The sequence below is a fragment of the Myotis nattereri genome (genome assembly GCF_964212035.1).
Source record: "Myotis nattereri genome assembly, chromosome: 1".
In the NCBI taxonomy this organism is placed as follows: Eukaryota; Metazoa; Chordata; class Mammalia; order Chiroptera; family Vespertilionidae; genus Myotis; species Myotis nattereri.
In genome coordinates this window covers 172,074,689-172,093,702 of record NC_138075.1, presented here as the reverse complement: position 1 = coordinate 172,093,702, position 19,014 = coordinate 172,074,689, and the positions used below count along the sequence as shown (strand labels likewise).

Below are 19,014 nucleotides of genomic sequence, written 5' to 3'. Positions count from 1 at the left end.
ATATCTATTAGAAATAAATCTTCCTCATCTATTGACTATATAGTGTATTCACATTAGTTATTAAGGAAAGTATTGCCTTTGTTTGTCTTTTAGTGGTTCATGGTGAGACTTGTCCTTGAATAGCAGCTTTTCACTGACCATTTTTATAACATAGTGTAGACGGACTAACTGTGATCACTAGAGTTGAAGTGTCTACTTTTCCCTGATGTAGTTAGAGGAACTTCAAGAAAAAAATAACCATTTCTACCTCTTTAGAATCAATTAGATAAATGAGACAGTACAGTACTTTCTAAGTGCTCGATATACACTATATGTTACAATTATTATAGCCTATTTCAATGAGAAAAGGACCTGGTAGTGACGTCTACATCCATAAGTTTAGAAATACATACCAATTAATAGATCAGAGCAATAGGAATGTACTTAGTGCCACTGAACTGTATATTTAAAAATGGTTAAAATGGTAAATTTTGTTATATACGTGTGTGTGTGTGTGTTTTAATCCTCATCCGAGGATATTTTTTCCACTGATTTTTAAAGAGAGTGGAAGGTTCTAAAAAAATAAATAAATAAAGAGAGTGGAAGGGAGGGGAGAGAAAGAAACATTGATGTGAAAGAGATACATTGATTGGTTGCCTCCCACATGTGCCCTGACCAGGGCTGGGGATAGAACCTGCAACCCAGGGATGTGCCCTTGACTGTGAATCTAACCCACGATGCTTCAGTGCAAGAGCTGACGTTCTAACCCAGGGGTGGGCAAACTTTTTGTCTCGAGGGCCACAATGGGTTCTTAAACTGGACCGGAGGGCCGGAACAAAAGCATGGATGGAGTGTTTGTGTGAACTAATATAAATTCAAAGTACACATCATTACATAAAAGGGTACGGTCTTTTTTTTTTAGTTTTATTCATTTCAAACGGGCCGGATCCGGCCCGCGGGCCGTAGTTTGCCCACGGCTGTTCTAACCACTGAGCACACCCACCAGACCTGTTATGTATATTTTATCGCAATAAAAAATTGTTAAGCTATAATCATTAGTAGACTCTATAATAAAAACTCATCACTTATTTGATATTTTGACTAATTGAAGCAGGTTGTCAGAAATTCCAGATCAAGCCCAATCCAGTAAGCCAGCAATGAGATATGCATCTGTGTGGTATTAAATAAGCATTCTACTTGCAATTTGCTTTCACCTCTTCTAGAACCTAGGGTTTCAAAATTGATGAGTAATATTTTCTACTTACCTTTAGTTCTTAGATGCAAGTTACCAAAGTTTACTCTGCAGATAAACATAAAAGGAAATACAGCTTTTTTACTACCATAGAGCTCCTGAGTAAGATAAGAATTAGTGGAGCCTGTGTTTGAGACATTTATTTATGAGACCCTAACATATCCTATGAAATGCTGTTATTTAAAATTTAAATATCTAAGGTTACAAAGGGGATCATTATTAAGGCAGAACTTCTCCCTCTAGTAGGTTACAAAGGTCCTGAAGCCTGTAGCCACTATGATCTAAGCCAGAGTTTATATTTAGACAGTGGTTCTCCCGCTGTAAAATTACTAGTTCTGGGCAGCTGAATGGGTCTGCAGACTAATGGAGTGGATAAGCAGATACACTACTAAGGAAAAAACAAAAAACTTCCTGAGAACTTCTGAGACCCTTTAAAGTGTGAGGAGTGTTCTCTCTCTGTCTCTTTCTTTATAACTAGAAGGAATGTGTTTTATATCAGCAGGGATTGATAGGAGAGTGAAAAGCAAAGTCCCTGGATTGCAAGATCATGTTTCATACTTTAAAGAGCTTTCAGGAATAAAAGGGAAAATAAAATATAAAGCTTTACAAAAATTCTTGTGGCTAGTGATGTAGCACCCACCACAGAATACTAGTTTATTTCTAGTCTAGTTTATTCCTAGAAAATAAATAAATGTAGCTGAGGTTACATTTTTCTGTCACTGACATATTCCGCTTGTAATTTTCCATCCATTAGCAATGTTTTGAACTTTATCACTATTAAAGAAATTATGCCCTACATCGTTTTCCTTTCCTTTCTGCTAATCAATGTTTCAGATTAAATTTTTTAATGCCCTTTTTTAGTGAAAGTAAAGCTTATTTTCAGAATTTTAAATAAGGTTGTTTGAAATATTACAAATGATGGCTTCATAGAGGGTATTATCTGCTTTCTTAAAAATTGGGACAAAAAAATGAGGCTAAAATGCTCAATAGCAAGATGGAACTTCTCCAACAGAATTGGTTGACTTTCTGGTTTGAAATAGTAGGCATCTACATCCCAGTCATTTTAGGCAATGCTAAAAGAAAAGGGGTATGTGATAATATTTAAAGCAAACTCCACTGACTTACTGAAAGCAATTGGGCCCAAACACAGTGGCGAGATTGTGGACATTCATGCGATTCTGCACATGGTGCTCGGCTACCTTTGTCAAGAACTGGCAGAGGTACTTGAGGAGGCAGTAGTGCATGTCTGGCAGCTCTTTTATTAAGGCTCTTAAGCTATTCTCCTGAGCATCATTTGTGTCATCTGAAAAGAAAAATAAAAATGTACTCAGGCACATTTCACTGCGACAATAACAAAAATACACAGATATTTAAATTCTAACACTTTATTCAGAAAAAAGATTCCTAAAGATTGAGATAGGCCATCAAAAAGGGCCTACGGTTTGGCTCAATGGATAGAGTGTCGGCCTGCGGACCAAAATTCTGGTTTCGGTTTCGATTCCAGTCAAGGGCGAGTACCTTGGCTGCAGGCCCCTCCCCAGCCAGGGCCCTGGTAGGGGCTCTGCAGGAGGTAACCAGTCTCGATGTGTTTCTCTCACAGGTGTTCCTCTCTGTCCTTCCCTCTCTCTTCTCCTCTCCCTATCATCAACAGAATCCTTGGGTGAGGATTAACACAACAAAACAAAAAAGGGCACTCACGTTTGCTTTTCCTATGCTCCTTAAGCATTTAACTTTTTGAAATGTTAAAGAATTCCTAACTTATTCAAGACATGCTGAAAACCAAGAGCTTTATTCACTGCATGAAATGGGTTCCTTTAAGTGAAAAGATGAAAGTTCTTGACTTAAGAAAAATCATATCTGAGGTTCCTATGATCTACTATAGTAAGAACAAACCTTGTATTCCTGAAATTGTGAAGAAGTACAAAGGAATTCATGCTAGTTTTCCCTTGCACCTCAAACTCCAAAAGTTATGGCCACAGTATATAAGTGCTTAGTTAAGATGGAAAAGCATTAAATGGCTTCAGGGTAGAACACGTGAACAGAAAACAAGTTCCAATGGACAACAACAACAGTGCTGCTCCAGAAAGCATTGAGCCTACACGGAGACTTTAGCAGGGGACCGACCCCCTGTAATGAGTAACACCGAGCCATTTATTGAAAGAAAGGAAAAAATTACACAGAAATAAGTCTGGACTGAAAATATAAAAAATTACTGGAGAGAGAGAGAGAGAGAGAGAGCGTGCAAATTCACAAAATTTTTATTACAGTATAGCATGATTGGTCTATTTTATTATTTGTTATTACTGTTGTTAATATCTTACTGTGCCTAATTTATAAATTTACCATAGGTATAAATGTATAGGAAAAAACATCGTATGTATAGGGTTAGGTACTATCTGCTGGTTTCAGGCATCCACTGGTGGGGGGGTGGGTTGTATGTATCCTCCTCGAATACGGGGAGACTAGACTGCTGTACCTATGTGACCTTAGACTTTACTAAATTGTTTCCTTATTTTTAAATGGTAATATTAACTATCTTATTGGGTTGTGATGGGGATTAAATGAAATACTTGTAAAGTACTTAAAAGAGTGATTGACACATACTAAATGCTATAAGTAAGTATTAATAGCTCCTTTTACTTTAACTCCATTGAGGTGTGGTTTTATGACCACACTGAGGCTGAAATGAAATGCCTTTAATACGAGCCCAGTTCACCTTTATAAATGTTAGAACAAGTGATGCTACTAAACAGCAATGCCAGAAACGTGTAGATTTCCATCTTTGTTAGAACTGTTTTGCAAAACATTCTATTATAATTAGAATTATTATTTCTTACTGACCACAAACAATGTGATCCAATAAACTAATTTTTAGGGTGAAATAGATTTCTTGATAATAGAGGCTTTTCATATTAAGTTACTTTTAAAAATGAAATAAATCATATTCAAATACTTTGATAATCCATGTAGTATGTTGTAGTAGAGCTCAGGAAGTATGTCTCAGCGCTGTGGCTGTTGCAATGGTGTGAGCACACTCCACCATGACATGCTTCCTTGGCACACCAGGAAGTAGCAATGCCCGCCTGAACTAACTCCTAGAGCCACATGCATAGTACCCCAGCCTTTCAGCCATTGGTCGCCTATAGCAACGTGTCTCCCTCTGATTGGTCGCCTATAGCAACGTGTCTCCCTCTGATTGGTCGCCTATAGCAATGTGTCTCCCTCTGATTGGTCGCCTATAGCAACGTGTCTCCCTCTGATTGGTTGCCTATAGCAACGTGTCTCCCTCTGATTGGTCCCCTCATGCTATATATACCCCTGTAGTTCCTCAATTAAACGGATCTGCGTCAATGAACCTGGTCCCCGGGGTCGTGCATGCAGACGCCCTAGCGCGTTGGGGCCCCGTCGTCCTCACCCCCGAGGGATCCCCTGCTTCATCTGGCGCCCGAACGTGGGGCCCCCGGAATGGCTGGACGGGTGAGCGACCCTCTACAGTAAAATGGGAAACTTTCCCCCTTCGGCGAGAGCGCCACAAGCGTGCGCGCTCCACGCCTTACTGCAGAGCAGGCAAGTTAAGGTCACTGTAAAGGAACTCCAAACTCATTGGGAGTATCTATTACAGTCCAATCCATGGTTAATTGAAGCCCCATTTGGGACCCCTCCACTTGGGAGAAGGTCTTGAAAAGGATTCGACCCGCTGAGGTCCACAAGGAAAAACCGTTACCCCCTTCTCTGACATTCCGGCCCCGTTGCCCGGAAGCTGTGTCTCCATCCCTCCCTCCACCCTGGGCTCAGCTCCCAAACCGTCATGGTTTTGTTACTGTCGGTGGGATTTGCAAAAGGCACCACCAACTCCTCCATTCCACTGTCAACTGTCAACGGCTGCTGCAAAGGGCACCAACTCCCGCATTCCACCTTCAACTGTCAAAGGCTCCCTTAAAGGGCACCAACTCCCGCATTCCACCTCCAACTGTCAAAGGCTCCCTTAAAGGGCACCAACTCCCGCATTCCACCTCCAACTGTCAACAGCTCCCTCAAAGGGCACCAACTCCCGCATTCCACCTCCAACTGTCAACGGCTCCCTCAAAGGGCACCCAGTGCCTTCACTGACGCGGGGAAGCATTACTGTGCAGTAATAATAAAATCCCCTAAAACTTCCACCAACCCCACTTACCTTAGATATCCTTATCAAGGCTCAGCACAAGTAGGAGAACTCAGAGCTATAATATACTCCCTTCTCTACTGTCAAAATAGTCCAGTCAATTTATTCTCCTTTGGTCTGGTGGAGAGACCCACTCACTGGAGCCTGGAAAGGCCCCGACCCGCTCTTAACCCAGGGGAGAGGGTTTGCTTGTATTTTTCCAGAAGGCTACAAAAGTCCCGCGTGGATCCCTGCTCGTGACGTCAAACCCTACACCACCAGCGATGAGCCGTAGATCGCCACCATCGCCCCCCGTGGAGGAAATGGAGGACCTGACCATAGAAGAGAACCAGCCCCGATGGCGGAGACGACCTAGACACCGATGACCTCACCCCATCACCTGGGGTGACATCAAGGCTCTACAAGACCAAGCCGCGCGCATGGCGCCAGAGGGGAACCCGTCGGCAGGAACGTTATTCTTGTTGGTGTGTGCTATCATCACAGCTGGTAGCGCGGGTGCACACAGATAAGGACTGTGGACTGTGATACCTCACCCTGGCGTTCTCATGCCAGTTGGTGTTCCCAGTTTCCAGTGGCACGTGCCTCTGCTACTCCTTTTACCCATCTATAAGGCCACCCTTCTATATCCTTCTGAGTAGTGACAACTCCTTTGCTTTGGCGCTAATTAGAAAGGAAGGGGGAGATGTAGTAGAGCTCAGGAAGTATGTCTCAGCGCTGTGGCTGTTGCAATGGTGTGAGCACACTCCACCATGACATGCTTCCTTGGCACACCAGGAAGTAGCAATGCCCGCCTGAACTAACTCCTAGAGCCACATGCATAGTACCCCAGCCTTTCAGCCATTGGTCGCCTATAGCAACGTGTCTCCCTCTGATTGGTCGCCTATAGCAACGTGTCTCCCTCTGATTGGTCGCCTATAGCAATGTGTCTCCCTCTGATTGGTCGCCTATAGCAACGTGTCTCCCTCTGATTGGTTGCCTATAGCAACGTGTCTCCCTCTGATTGGTCCCCTCATGCTATATATACCCCTGTAGTTCCTCAATTAAACGGATCTGCGTCAATGAACCTGGTCCCCGGGGTCGTGCATGCAGACGCCCTAGCGCGTTGGGGCCCCGTCGTCCTCACCCCCGAGGGATCCCCTGCTTCAGTATGTTGCTTATGATGGCATTCTTCCCACTGCATAAAGATCTTGACTAGCAGAGTCGAGATTTACTTGACCAGAAGTAAGAAAGGGGAATAATTACATTTGGAGGTTATTAAAACTAATTAAAGACTAACCATTTCTCATATCTGTATATTAGAGTGATAAATAACTATGAAGAGAAAATGTAATTCTATTTTGCTTTTTTTTTTTTTTACAGTGATTAATCCAAAGTGAGTCTCGATGTTTTCATGGGTGTGTTTTCTCTGTTTACAACTGCGGTTTACACCATCCCGACTTCCTTGCTCATCATTTTCCTGCTTCCATTGTGACTCTATGTTTATGTTTGAGTTGTCTTTATAATAAAAAGTTATTGCTGGAAGAAATTTATTACTAAGCTTCATTTGCGTTATTACAAGAGGCTGCAGTACATTTTACAATATTCATTCGTTGTATAATATTCCATTCTGCCTTATCACAGTTTATCCACTCCCCTCTTAAAGGTTATTTGGATTGTTTCAAATACTTCCTGGGGACAGTGCATCAAGGATCATTTTTGTACATAACTCCTGGTGTACATGTACAGAGTGTATCTTGGGGTATACATTGAAGAGTGAAATTGTTGGGTTATTGTATGAAACTACAAGTTTACATATAAATAATACTGCTTTGCAAAGAACAAATTAACCTCTATATGTACATAGAGAATAGGAACAATAAAAGTTAAGATTAAACACCTGTAAATATTTAAAAATATAAAGTTAAAAAAATATAAAAGTGCACATTTAAGGGTACAAGCAACAGAATTCCAACAGCCCTGGAAATGAATGGGCCACTGGCCTCGGTCTGACATGAAATTTCAAACCCTTGCATGCGAAGACACCTCATCAAATAAAATAAATTCTCAAATAGTTATGAATTTATGACAATAGCATCCTTAAAAATGTAACATTTTCATAATTTACTTCCAATTTTTGAAATGCAATAAATAATCTTCCCAAGGAAATAAAATGGACAAATAATGGAAATGGAAACAGATATATTCAGAGACTCTCAAGCTTATTAAAATAATATTAAATCCTTTATGGCATGAATGGAAGAATCACTAAACATATTCTCAAAAAAACAGAAGTAATTGAGGAAAATATGTCTTATCTTCATCTCATTCTATGCTCCCAAACTTCCATTTCCTCTGATGGAAGATGGATTCACTGATTCACTCACTGGGCGAGAATCTTGAGTGTCCTCTACTTCAGTGGTTTTACATACCGCATTCAAACCTTCAATAGTCACAATGGACCTCCTGAATCTTTCTTTAAACATACTGACAGTGCAGTAAAGGCCTTTCTTTATTAGCATATTTCTTCTCACTTCTTTTCATACTGATTAATTATGTGCTAACATACTGAGAATCTGCAGTTTGCACTGCTTTCCAGAAATATGTGGTAAATAGCACCATTACAGCAAGACTTCATACACGAGAGAATCACCACGGCTCGACTCCTTTGGAGAAGCCTGTAGGAGAATGTAGGAGAATGCCCAGCAAAGCACTGAGTCTGGGAGTCTGGGTGCAAATGTGCCTAATAAGCAGATGCCTTTTCGTGTTTGTGAGAAACACAGTTCATAATAATTACTTTATTATTACTTTCATTATCTTTTGATTTGCTGATACCTAAATATAATAAATACTACCTATTCACTCATGTTCTTGCATTTATGTTGGTAATTACAATGGCTCCCTCGAGTTTTCACATTATAAAAAAGAATTAGCAGTACTTCTATGAATTAATACACATTAATTCATGATATATACTTATTGCACACTATAATATTTCCAGGTGTTTTCTATGTGTCTGACAACGCTGAAGATACAGCACTGAACAAAAAAAAAATCATGCTTTTATGAAACATATTCAAATCAAGGGGAGAGACAATCAAACGATCAGTAACATAAGTGCTATGAAGAAATATAAAGCAGGGTAAGGGGAAATAAAGCTGCGTTATGCAGGGGTGGGGAATGCTATTTCATGAAACACAGTCAGGGGTCAGGGGAGGCCTCTCTAATATGGGGACCGCTAAGCAGAGAGCTGAAGGGAAGAGGGAAGTGCATTCTAAGCAATGAAAAGGGGGCCCTGAAGGGGCCTTGGGGCTGGGGCCACGTGGTAGAGGTGGGAGAGTAGTAGAAAATAAAGTCAGGAGACAGTGTCGGGGAGGACTAGGGCCAGCCAACACAGTCTTATTTTAAGCAATGCCCCCCCCCTCCCTGCTGCCACCCTGAGTGAGGGTTTTGAGCTGTGGGGGGATGTGACTTTAGGGGCCACTCGGGCTGCTGTGCTGAATCTAGGCTCTAAGGGGCAAGGTCAGGTCGAAAGCAGGGCGACGAGGTAGGGGACTACTGTGACAGTCCAGAAAAGTAAAAGCCAGCCGTCCCTGGACCAGAGGCTGATGGCAGTGAGATGGTAAGACATGCGCAGGTTCTGGATAAAGTTTAAACGTGTCTTGTTTGTTCTACATATGTAAGTTGTTTTATCTATGTAAAATACATGTATGAAACAATCATTCAAGAAGTCTTTATTGAGTGGTTTATTCTATGCTAGGCAAAATTCTAGGCATTTGTGATGCAGCAGCAAGCAAACAAACCAAGCCCTACCTTCATGGAGCTTAGAGTCTAGTAGGTAAGATGTTAAACAATAAATATAGTAACAGGGCTAGGGGAGCTGGGAGTACCAGCCTGGTGAGGGATGGTGACTGAAATTATAAATAAGATTTTCAGGAAGGCCTCACTGAGAATGTGTCTGATGTTTATAGGCAGTTTAAGTTAAAAAATAAAAATCCACAAAACTGGCAAATGTGAGCTCAGAGTTGGAGGTTCAGTTTTAAATGTCTCTTAAAGCCCCTCAATAAATTCCTTGCATATAAAAAGTGGTTAAGAAATAGTTTTAGCCCTGGCCAGTGTTGGTAAGTGGTTAGAGCATCGGCCCATGTACCAAAGAGTTGTGGTTCCTATTCTTGGTCAAGGGCAGGTACCAGTTACAGGTTTGCTCAGTAGGGGCATGTGTGAGAGGCAACCAATCCATGTGTCTCTCACATAGCAATGTTTCTCTTTCTTTCTGCATATCCTTCCCTACCACTCTCTCTAAAAAATCAATGGAAAAAAATATCCTCGGGTGAGGATTGAAAAAAAAGATAGCTTTAATAGACTGATACACACTTATGACACACTTTTAAGACACAGTAAGACAAACTAGCATAGGAATTAAGAGACTCCTATATCTCGAATATATCTGAAAGAAATGTGGAATAATTTAATCTATTTAAAGAACTAGCTGGTTCAAAGTGTTAAGTTGGAGTTGGATCAAAGAGAGTTATTTAAATGATAAGAAAAGGGTTATTTGATGGTGGGAGAGTAAGGATACTCAGCAATGAAATTCCACAGAAGGGCCTCAGAAATGGAAGTACATGTATCTCTGAAGCTGTTTAAAATATTTTAACTACTTGAAACCTGAAGTTATTTCTATGAATTGGAATCAAAATTAGAATGTGTTAATTCATGGGTCTGGAAAGTTTAAGAAAACTTTGCAGATGGAATAATGGTTAATAACTGAAATAGTCATCATTTTCCTTAACATCAACCTTTTCCTAGGACAAGAACAAACTTGCTCTTTTAGGGAAAAGTGTCACTTCAAATTATTCAAGTTTTCTTGAAAGTTTTCATTCATTCTTGGCTAAATTTGACCCATTTCTCAAGCAAAGACACGGACACTCAACTAGCAGCATCTACACAGTACACAGAGAAAATTAGTCAGCACTTAAAGAAGACTGTACCATAAAAACTTCTGTTCCAGAGTAAGCAGCAACCAGTGAACCAGGTGACAAGTATTTGCTCTCGTTAAAAAAGATGATAAGCATAACCAGTAATGCTGGACCCAGATCACATGAGGGGTGACACCTAACTCTAATCTGGACATTTATCCTAGTGCTTGTCACGTGCTCTAACTTTTCACTGGCCATGAAGTTATACTGAACTTACAATTTTAGCCTCAAGGAGAAAAAACAAACAAACTGAATGCTAATCTCTACCACAATATATCTCAAAGTCATGAGAAGGTCAGCCATTAAAACAAGCAAAATACTTAGCTTCATGGCGCCAGATTTATTGAAGTAGCTTTTTATTTCCTCATTAAGCTTCACAAAAGGATTTATGAAAACTTGCTAATTGATTAGACAGAACAATGAGCTGTTGCTGACTTTGGAGATAAAGAGAGGGCACAAGCTCAGGGATGTGGACAGCTCCTAGAAACTGAGGAGACGCCAGCAAGGACACAGGGACCTCAGTCCTACAACCACATGGCACTGAAGACTGCTAACGACCTGAGTGAGTCTGGTCGGGTAAGAACTCAGGCCAACATACACCTTGATTTTAGTCTTGTGAGAGCTGAAGAGAGAAACTAGCTGAGCCTTCACACTATGAGATAATAAACGTATGCTTGCTGTTTTAAGTCACTAAGTTTGTGGTAAAGCGGCAACAGGAATCTCATCCCACTTAGAGACAACTAGACTGAAACAGAGATGAAAACTTGTCCATGTCCACACAACCACCGCAGAGCTCAACTGCAGTTCAAATCCGGGCAGTCCAACCTCAGAGCACATGAGTTGATCAACGCACTCTAACAGAATTAGCTGTTTCATACATGTCAATATTTTTAAAATGTTTTCTGAATCGACAAGCAAAATTGATGAATAGTATTGGGTAGGAACCCTAATACATTATAGCTTCTTAGGTCCTGGGATATGTGTGTGTGTGGGGAACAACATTTTAATAAGAGCCTACAAGAATGTCGGGCACAAAATGTTTTCTAAAAATAGTGAGAATAAAAAACGTGAATTACATACTTTCTAAATATGCATTTGCAGAAGAATGGGAAAAGCAATCACAAACTGCCTCTGCATTTCATTCTCCAGAAGTAGAATCATTTCTTTCGAGTGACGAGAAGCTTCATAATCACATCTTATAACTAATGGAATTTGTACTTTTCCATGTAAAACGAGAGGCTATGTTTTTATAGCTCTCTCGTAACCCTTGACCATGACAAAGTTCTTTCTCAGAGGCCCCACACAAATTTCTCAAAGGGCGAGATGATAAAGTGACTAATAAAAATTAATTAGTCTATTCTTAGACACTATTAATGAAACTACCAATCTTACCATTCTGATTAGATTCTGATTAGATGCAGAAGTGTGTGTATTGCTAAATTAGCCAGGATCCACACTTAACTCCTGCTCCCAGAATGAACCTGCATGCTGACCCACACAATTAGTATCTGCTCAAAGTAACATGTAGGCAAAGGCCTGCAGGCCGAACAGAGAATTAGTGAGGCTTTGCATTTCAGCCCTGTAACAAAAACTAACTCCTGATGATACGTAAATAGTAGGTCAGCTAATCTGTTCTGAGGGCATTTACTGAGTGCTGCATGCTTGTCAGGGGAAACAGGTGGCACAGATAAAAATATAAGAAACATATAAAATAGTCTATCTAAATTTCCAAAATGGAAGATCAAATCTAGGTTAGCTGTTAGACAAGCATTTAACAGATGAAGAACATGTTTATATGGGATGCCAGTACACAGGAGAACAGGAAAAATCACCACAGCACACAGAAAGGGGAGCCTCTGAATATATAACATGCTAATCTTGAACAATAAGGCACTATCCCAGCTAAATAAAACTTAGCTTCTTGGCTTTCCCTATGAATCTAGTGCTATATTAAGTGTGTGTGTGTGTGTGTGTGTGGGGGGGGGAGTGACACACTACTTACTAAGTAGTTAATAGGGAAAACATATCACCACTTATCCTTTCCTCAAGATTCAGCTGACGCTGCTCAAGCTGTAAGTGGACTGAGTTGGTGTCCTTTGAATTAAACCATGAAGCCCAGAGTTAAGCCCAGAGTTATTTAAGTCTACTTTGAAGGTCTCTTCTTTCTCCCTTAAGTCTTCAAATTTATTTATGGACTCAATGCAAAAATTGAGTATGTCCATGGGTTCAGAAAAGTAGGTGTTTACAATGCAGCTGAATGGAATTAGGACAGATTTACGGGTGACCAGCAAGCTAATCATTTGACATACTTTCAATTTGATATTCTTTAAGAAAATTTTCAATATTTCTTTTAAGTGAATTGACCTTCTATAAATACAAGTTGGATACCTTTTTTTTTTTTTAAATATGGAATGCTTCACGAATTTGCATGTCATCCTTGCACGGGGTTCACGTTAATCTTCTCTGTATCTTTCCAATTTTAGTGTATGTGCTGCCGAAGAGAGCACAAGTTGCATATTTTTTTTAAATAATTCATTTGTTGGCTGTACTCTCTTCCAGCTCAATCCAAATAAGATATTCACATAAAAGCATGAGTGAAAAATGCAGAATTTACTGAGGATTTCACTCAGTTCATAACAATTAATTCCAAAAATCTCTAATAGACCTTATCTCTTGGCCTTGAAGGGACTTAGTCTCCTCTCCCTTCCTCCTCTGCAGGCCCATAATCTTCCTGCTACTACAAAATTCTATTGCCTAAAATAAAAAAATACAGATAACAACAGGTGTTGGGGGGATGTAGAGAAATTAAAACTCTCATTCATTACTGATGGGAATGTATAATAGTTCAATTACTTGGGAATATTGTTCCTTAAATGTTAAACATAAAGTTACCATTTGACCCAGCAAATCCACTCCTAGGTAGTTACTCAAGAGAAATGAAAGCACATACCCACATAAGAATTTGTAGATAAGTGTTCATAACAGCACAGCTAGTTGAAAGGTTATGCCCATATAACACCATGTAAATACGTGTTCATAACAGCATTATTCATAATAGCCAAAAGGTGAAAAAGGCCCAAAGTCTATCAATGAATGAATGGATAACAAAAGTGTGGTACAGTCATGCAAGGGAATATTAACCAGCCATAAAAAGGAAGTGCTGATCTATGTTCTAACAAGAATGGACCTTGTAACTTATACTAAGTGAAAGAAGCCAGTCACAAGAAAACCACATGGTGTGTGATTCATTTATAGGAAATGCCCATAATAGGCAATCTATATAGACGGACTGCCTAGGGCTGGGGGACGTGGAGGGGCAGCGGGGAGGTTGAGGAAAGAATGGGGAGTGTCTGCTAATACACTTCCAGTTTGAAATGAATGTTCTAAAACCAGATGTGGTGATAACTGCACTCTGTGAATACACTAAGAATCACTAAATCATATATTTTATGGGTCAATTTTATGATGTATAAATTATATCTCAAACCTCTTAAAAGAAATTCTGTTGGCTTTAGAATCAAGAATAGGGGGAAAAAAGTCAGAGAAGTTACAGCTAAAGATAAGTTTATCTACTTTTCTCCTAATGACTCACTAAAATGACAATAAAATAATTGTAAAGGTATAATCTGTCAAGAATAGAGAACTGAATAGAGGACAGGAGATGAAAGACTTCAACAAATTTACAGGCACACATGCACACACGCACACACATACTTCAAGACCAGCTCTAATGCAGAATTTTGCTTAGCCAAGGCTTCTCATTCAGAATTTGCATAATCCCACTCATTACTTATAACTATCTCATAGCATCAAAGGAAAAAAAAAGATTTATATATGTGCTCTGTACAGAAAAGGTCATCTAGTTATCAGGATATACAATCTTAGAGATCACAGAGTATCATAAACACAAGTAAGGTTTTTCCTGTCACGTGGATTTGCAGGAAGCGAACCAACTGGAATGTCATCACAATGTATGGAGTCACATGTGGAAACCTGGGCTTCCTGGCACCACATCTGCAACTCATTCCAGTGCAGGTTTCACAATCTGAATGATTGGCACCTTGGGCAGATACGCCAGTGGCAACCTTTTAATTCTTTTCTACATTTAGATTTTTATCCAGAAGAAAAGAATCGTTTATATACTTGTTATTGCTTATCAAATGCCTAAAAGGCACAAATTGAAAATGAAAGGGCTTAAACTTGGAGTTTAATATGATTGTTTTTCATAGACACAGAAATTTGTGAAGGTTGAATAATTTCAAAAGAAAAGGAGTTTCTCAGTAAGAAGGAATTAAGTTAGGGGAGGAAAAATGTCATGTACTTCCCATGGAGCTCATCCTATCCAAAGAGTGATGACGTAACTAGTATTGTAACTAGCCAACATCTGCAAGGTAAAAACCACTCAGCTGATTGCAAGCAATGCAAGTGTCATCATGATATGCAGTATGGATAAAGACAAGCTTGACTCAAACTTTCTGAGTGAATTCCTCAGATAATGAAAAAAGCAGAACTCAAGACTCAAGCACAAGTCAGCTTATTAAATTAGATGTCTTTACAATTAGACACAGTACTCATTAAAATGGCCCTACTATCAGGGTGCTTTTCTTCAGAAAAACAGTTGCTGTTTAAATTATCAAACGCTCATAAACTAAAACTCACAACACTTTATTCTCACATATTGTTTGCACAGCTATTATAAACTTCTGTTCCATTTAAAATCAAGTATGGGGGAGGGGGAGGCAAAGGAGAATGTCCATTTAAAGGAGTGATCACATGTTCTTCCCAAGATTCCATTATAATGACAATAAAATAATGTTCAAAAAGCATAAGCACCCAAGGGCAACAAAAACAGCAGAGAAGACAGAAGTAGATGAGATTTCAAAGACGTTTAGAAGTGAATGCAAGTGACTGAAGAGAGAACTGTTCCAAAGCCTGTCAGTCTCTAGGGAGCTCACCGCCACACACACATTTGGGCAAGTGTATTATCAGGTAGGAGTGCTGAGGCTTAGTCTCTGGGTATCACTGGATTCCTGGATACTGAGGCAGCTCAGGGCTATAGTGAAGTACCAGTTGAAAAAGTGAGAATCAGTGAAAATCTGCTAAGAAATAAGGGGCCTATATCACATTAGGGCTGGTGCTGGGATCAAGAGATTATATAAATAAAATACTTGCTAGGTTTTAAACTATATAAATAAAACATCTGCTAGACATTAAACTAAACAGTGGTAATCTATTGTCACTGCAAGTAATAAATTCTCAAAGAGAATCAATGTTAAAACATAAACTAAAAACATAAAGAATTATCTATACAAATTAAGAAAACACACCCCAGTAAAATTTTTCCCATGGATTTTAGAATCATTCTTTACTTTTAGCTGTGCTAGCCATTAAAGATTTCCAAGACAAAAACATCAATTCTGTAATAATAATTTCTATCCCAGAGACCACCTAAGTAGCATCCACTGTAGGCTCTTTACTAATTAATTTTCACTTGTACACTTACCAAATTGTGATACATTTTTTTGTAATATTTTTATTGATTTCAAAGAGGAAGGGAGAGAGAGAAACATAATGGATGAGATGAGAGAGAGCCATTGATGAGCTGCCTCCTGCATGGCCCATACTGGGGACTGAGCTTGCAACCCGGAACTGACCGGGAACTGGGACCTGCTGGTTCATAGGTCGATACTCAACCACTGAGCCATGCCAGCCAGGTGTGTCATACGTTTTTAAAAGCCCTGTGTTATGCACTAAATTCTGTCTGTACAAAATTCACAGGTCAAAGCCCTACTTACCCCCAATGAGACTGTATTTGGAGATAGGGCCTATAAGAAGACAATTAAGGTTACCTGAGGCCACAGAAGTAGTGCTCTAAGAAGGGAGAGACTTTAGGAGAACATGCACACATGTGTCCCTAACCCTGCATTGGTGAAGGTTAACTGTATTGTAGGAGTAGCTGTAATGGGTTTCGAAGCCACACATACATAAATCATCTAAGCGAAATCTTGGCACAGAATAGGCACTTAAAGCATGATGAAAGATATATAAAATTAGCTTACTGCCATCTCTTTACAGCTATAATATTCAAAATGCTAAGTATGAAGACTGTTGAGTTTATGTGGATGACTACGAAATTCACATCTTCAGCCTTAATCCCCCATCTCCTAAGCACTGACATTCATTTTACTCATCATGGCCCCATAATAACTTTCCCTCTTCATTTCCATTATTTGTATTAACTGACCAGTTGTCTGGACGGCACATCAGAATCTCTCTTTTTTCTTAAATAAAAACAGCTGGACCTAACCGGTTTGGTTCAGTGGATAGAGCGTCGGCCTGCAGACTCAAGGGTCCCAGGTTTGATTCCAGTCAAGGGCATGTACCTTGGTTGCGGGCACATCCCCAGTAGGGGGCATGCAGAAGGCAACTGATCAATGTTTCTCTCTCACTGATGTTTCTAACTCTCTCTCTCTTTCCCTTCCTCTCTAAAAAATCAATAAAAAAAACAACACACAAAAACATCTGGGTTGCTGAGATAAACATTTATACTTAAAATTGTTTTTCTTGAAATAAAAAAATAAAAGAAAAATTAGATTACAAAAAAAAAAAAAAAAAAAAAGACCCCACAAAGAGCATACATCTGATCCTACCAAGCTAATAGCATGAGTCTTTGGGCTGAGTCCCAAATTCACCTGAAGGGAGAGAGAGCACATTAGTCAGCCACTGAAGGTTCCTAGAAAGCGGAAGACTGCTTCTTCCTTTCAGGACAAAAGATCAGGTCTAACAGGCTGACGCATTTTATAAGTAAAGGCCCCACCCTAGGTACAAATAGAAAAGATTTGAATTCCTAAAGAATAATAGCTGCTTTGGGGCTTGGCAAAGCATAGTCTGCATCAGCTCTCCTTGGTGCTAATTCAACCTTCTCTCAGAACTTCCTAATTTATTAATTTCCACTCATGACAGTTTGACAAACCCCCTTTGCCAGGGTGGCCCTTCCATATCCAATTATGGGATAGAAATATTTGCACTTATATTACAGATTTTTCAGTAGGGAACATTCACATAAAGGGATTTCTAGTTAATCCTAAATTAAATTAATCCTATCCTAAAGTCTTTTTATTGTTTGCAACTCATATCTATTCCCCAAGCACATCCGAGGCTATAAAAAGAGAAAACATATATTACTGGCCCACCAAGATAAGAATAAAGGATCCAAGGCATGGAATATGGCCAAACTGAGATAATTACTTTAAAAACCTCAATCAAGGAAGGCAAGACCTTGCAATCAGAGATAACCTTCACATGAAAACAGAAAAAGATGATCTCTTAACTAGATCATCCACACCAGGACTGTGACAGGAGCAAAACGTTTGAACAGAAATCAACTTTTAGATAGCTTTCGATAAATAACTGGTGTGCAGATATTCTAAAAACATAATAATCATCTCATCTTCATAAACCAGACAGCTCCTGTTAGAAAGTGACAGTGTAAATGTGCTCTTCCACAGAAGGCCCATTGTCTACAAAACCAAAGGCTGCCCCACAGCAGGGATGCTCGGGCAGCGTTCAGATTCTTATCAGCTCAAAGGTCTGAAAAATACTTTGTGGAGGCTCCAGAATTCTATCCTCCTTAGCATGAAAAATTGGATCTTGATCTAAGAATTTTAAGCTATTTAATTTGGAGATAGCTTGCTCTTTTACAGGATATAATCTGAAGGTCCAGACATTAAAAAATAAATAAATCTGGCATTGCGTTGTGACAGAGTATCTGGAAAACTAACCTGTTATTATGAGGACAAATATGAAAGCAGGGTAGTCTTTATTAAGGAAATTATAGCAAAAAAATTTCATTAGATATCAATGTGTAGTAGAAGAGGGGAGATGAGAATACTGTAACTTCTTTCAGTGAGTCTGTAACGAGCATTGACATCTCTAGCTTTAGAGCGACCAGATGTGCCCTCAGTAAGAGTAAGTCTTTATTTTCTACCTGACATATTAAAGAGAGAAGTTTATTTTTACAGAGGTTACACAATCTGATACCTTATTCCCTCTACTTAGCAGTTTACACAACTAGCAGTTACTCCATTAATACTTTATAAAACATCTCAAATCTAGCCCCAGAGGTTTTCAAGGCATGAGAGAATACAAGTAAAATAAAAAATTATGCCCTGGCCGGTGTGGCTCAGGTGGCTGGGCGTGATTCGTGCACTAAACGGTTGCCAGTTCAATTCCCAGTCAGGGCACGTGCCTGGTTGTGGTTGAATCCTTGTTAGGGGTGAGTATGGGAGGTAGACAATTGATCTTTCTCCTCTTTCTCTTCCTCTTCCTCTTCCTCTTCTTCTTTCTTTCTCTCTCTCTCTCTCTCTCTCTCTCTCTCTCTCTCTCTCTCTCTCTTTCATCCTTTCTCTCTCAAAATCACTAAAATCGTCTCATAGCCAGTTAGCCTGGAGGTCAAATCACCCCCGGTATTGCCGACAACAATCAAGGCTTAACTACAACAAGACTGCGCACAAAGACCACTAGGGGGTGCACCAAAAAAGCATAAAAAATGCGGAGACAAAGAAACAGGACAAAACTGTCAATGGAGATATTGAGTTCAGAACCACACTTTTAAGGTCTCCTAAGAACTGTCTAGAAGCCGCCGATAAATGTAGTGAGATCCTCAAGAA

The 19,014-nt window shown here is 39.6% G+C and overlaps 1 protein-coding gene across 1 annotated transcript in view; it reads right to left on the bottom strand.

The window, feature by feature from the left end:
• The window catches only part of FAM13A (family with sequence similarity 13 member A), a 250,247-nt gene that overhangs the window by 207,604 nt on the left and 23,629 nt on the right, over positions 1 to 19,014 (bottom strand). The window contains exon 4 of the mRNA XM_081109434.1: positions 2,357 to 2,534. Within this exon, the coding sequence (XP_080965560.1) occupies positions 2,357 to 2,534 (178 nt within the window). The remainder of the gene's footprint in view (positions 1 to 2,356; positions 2,535 to 19,014) is intronic.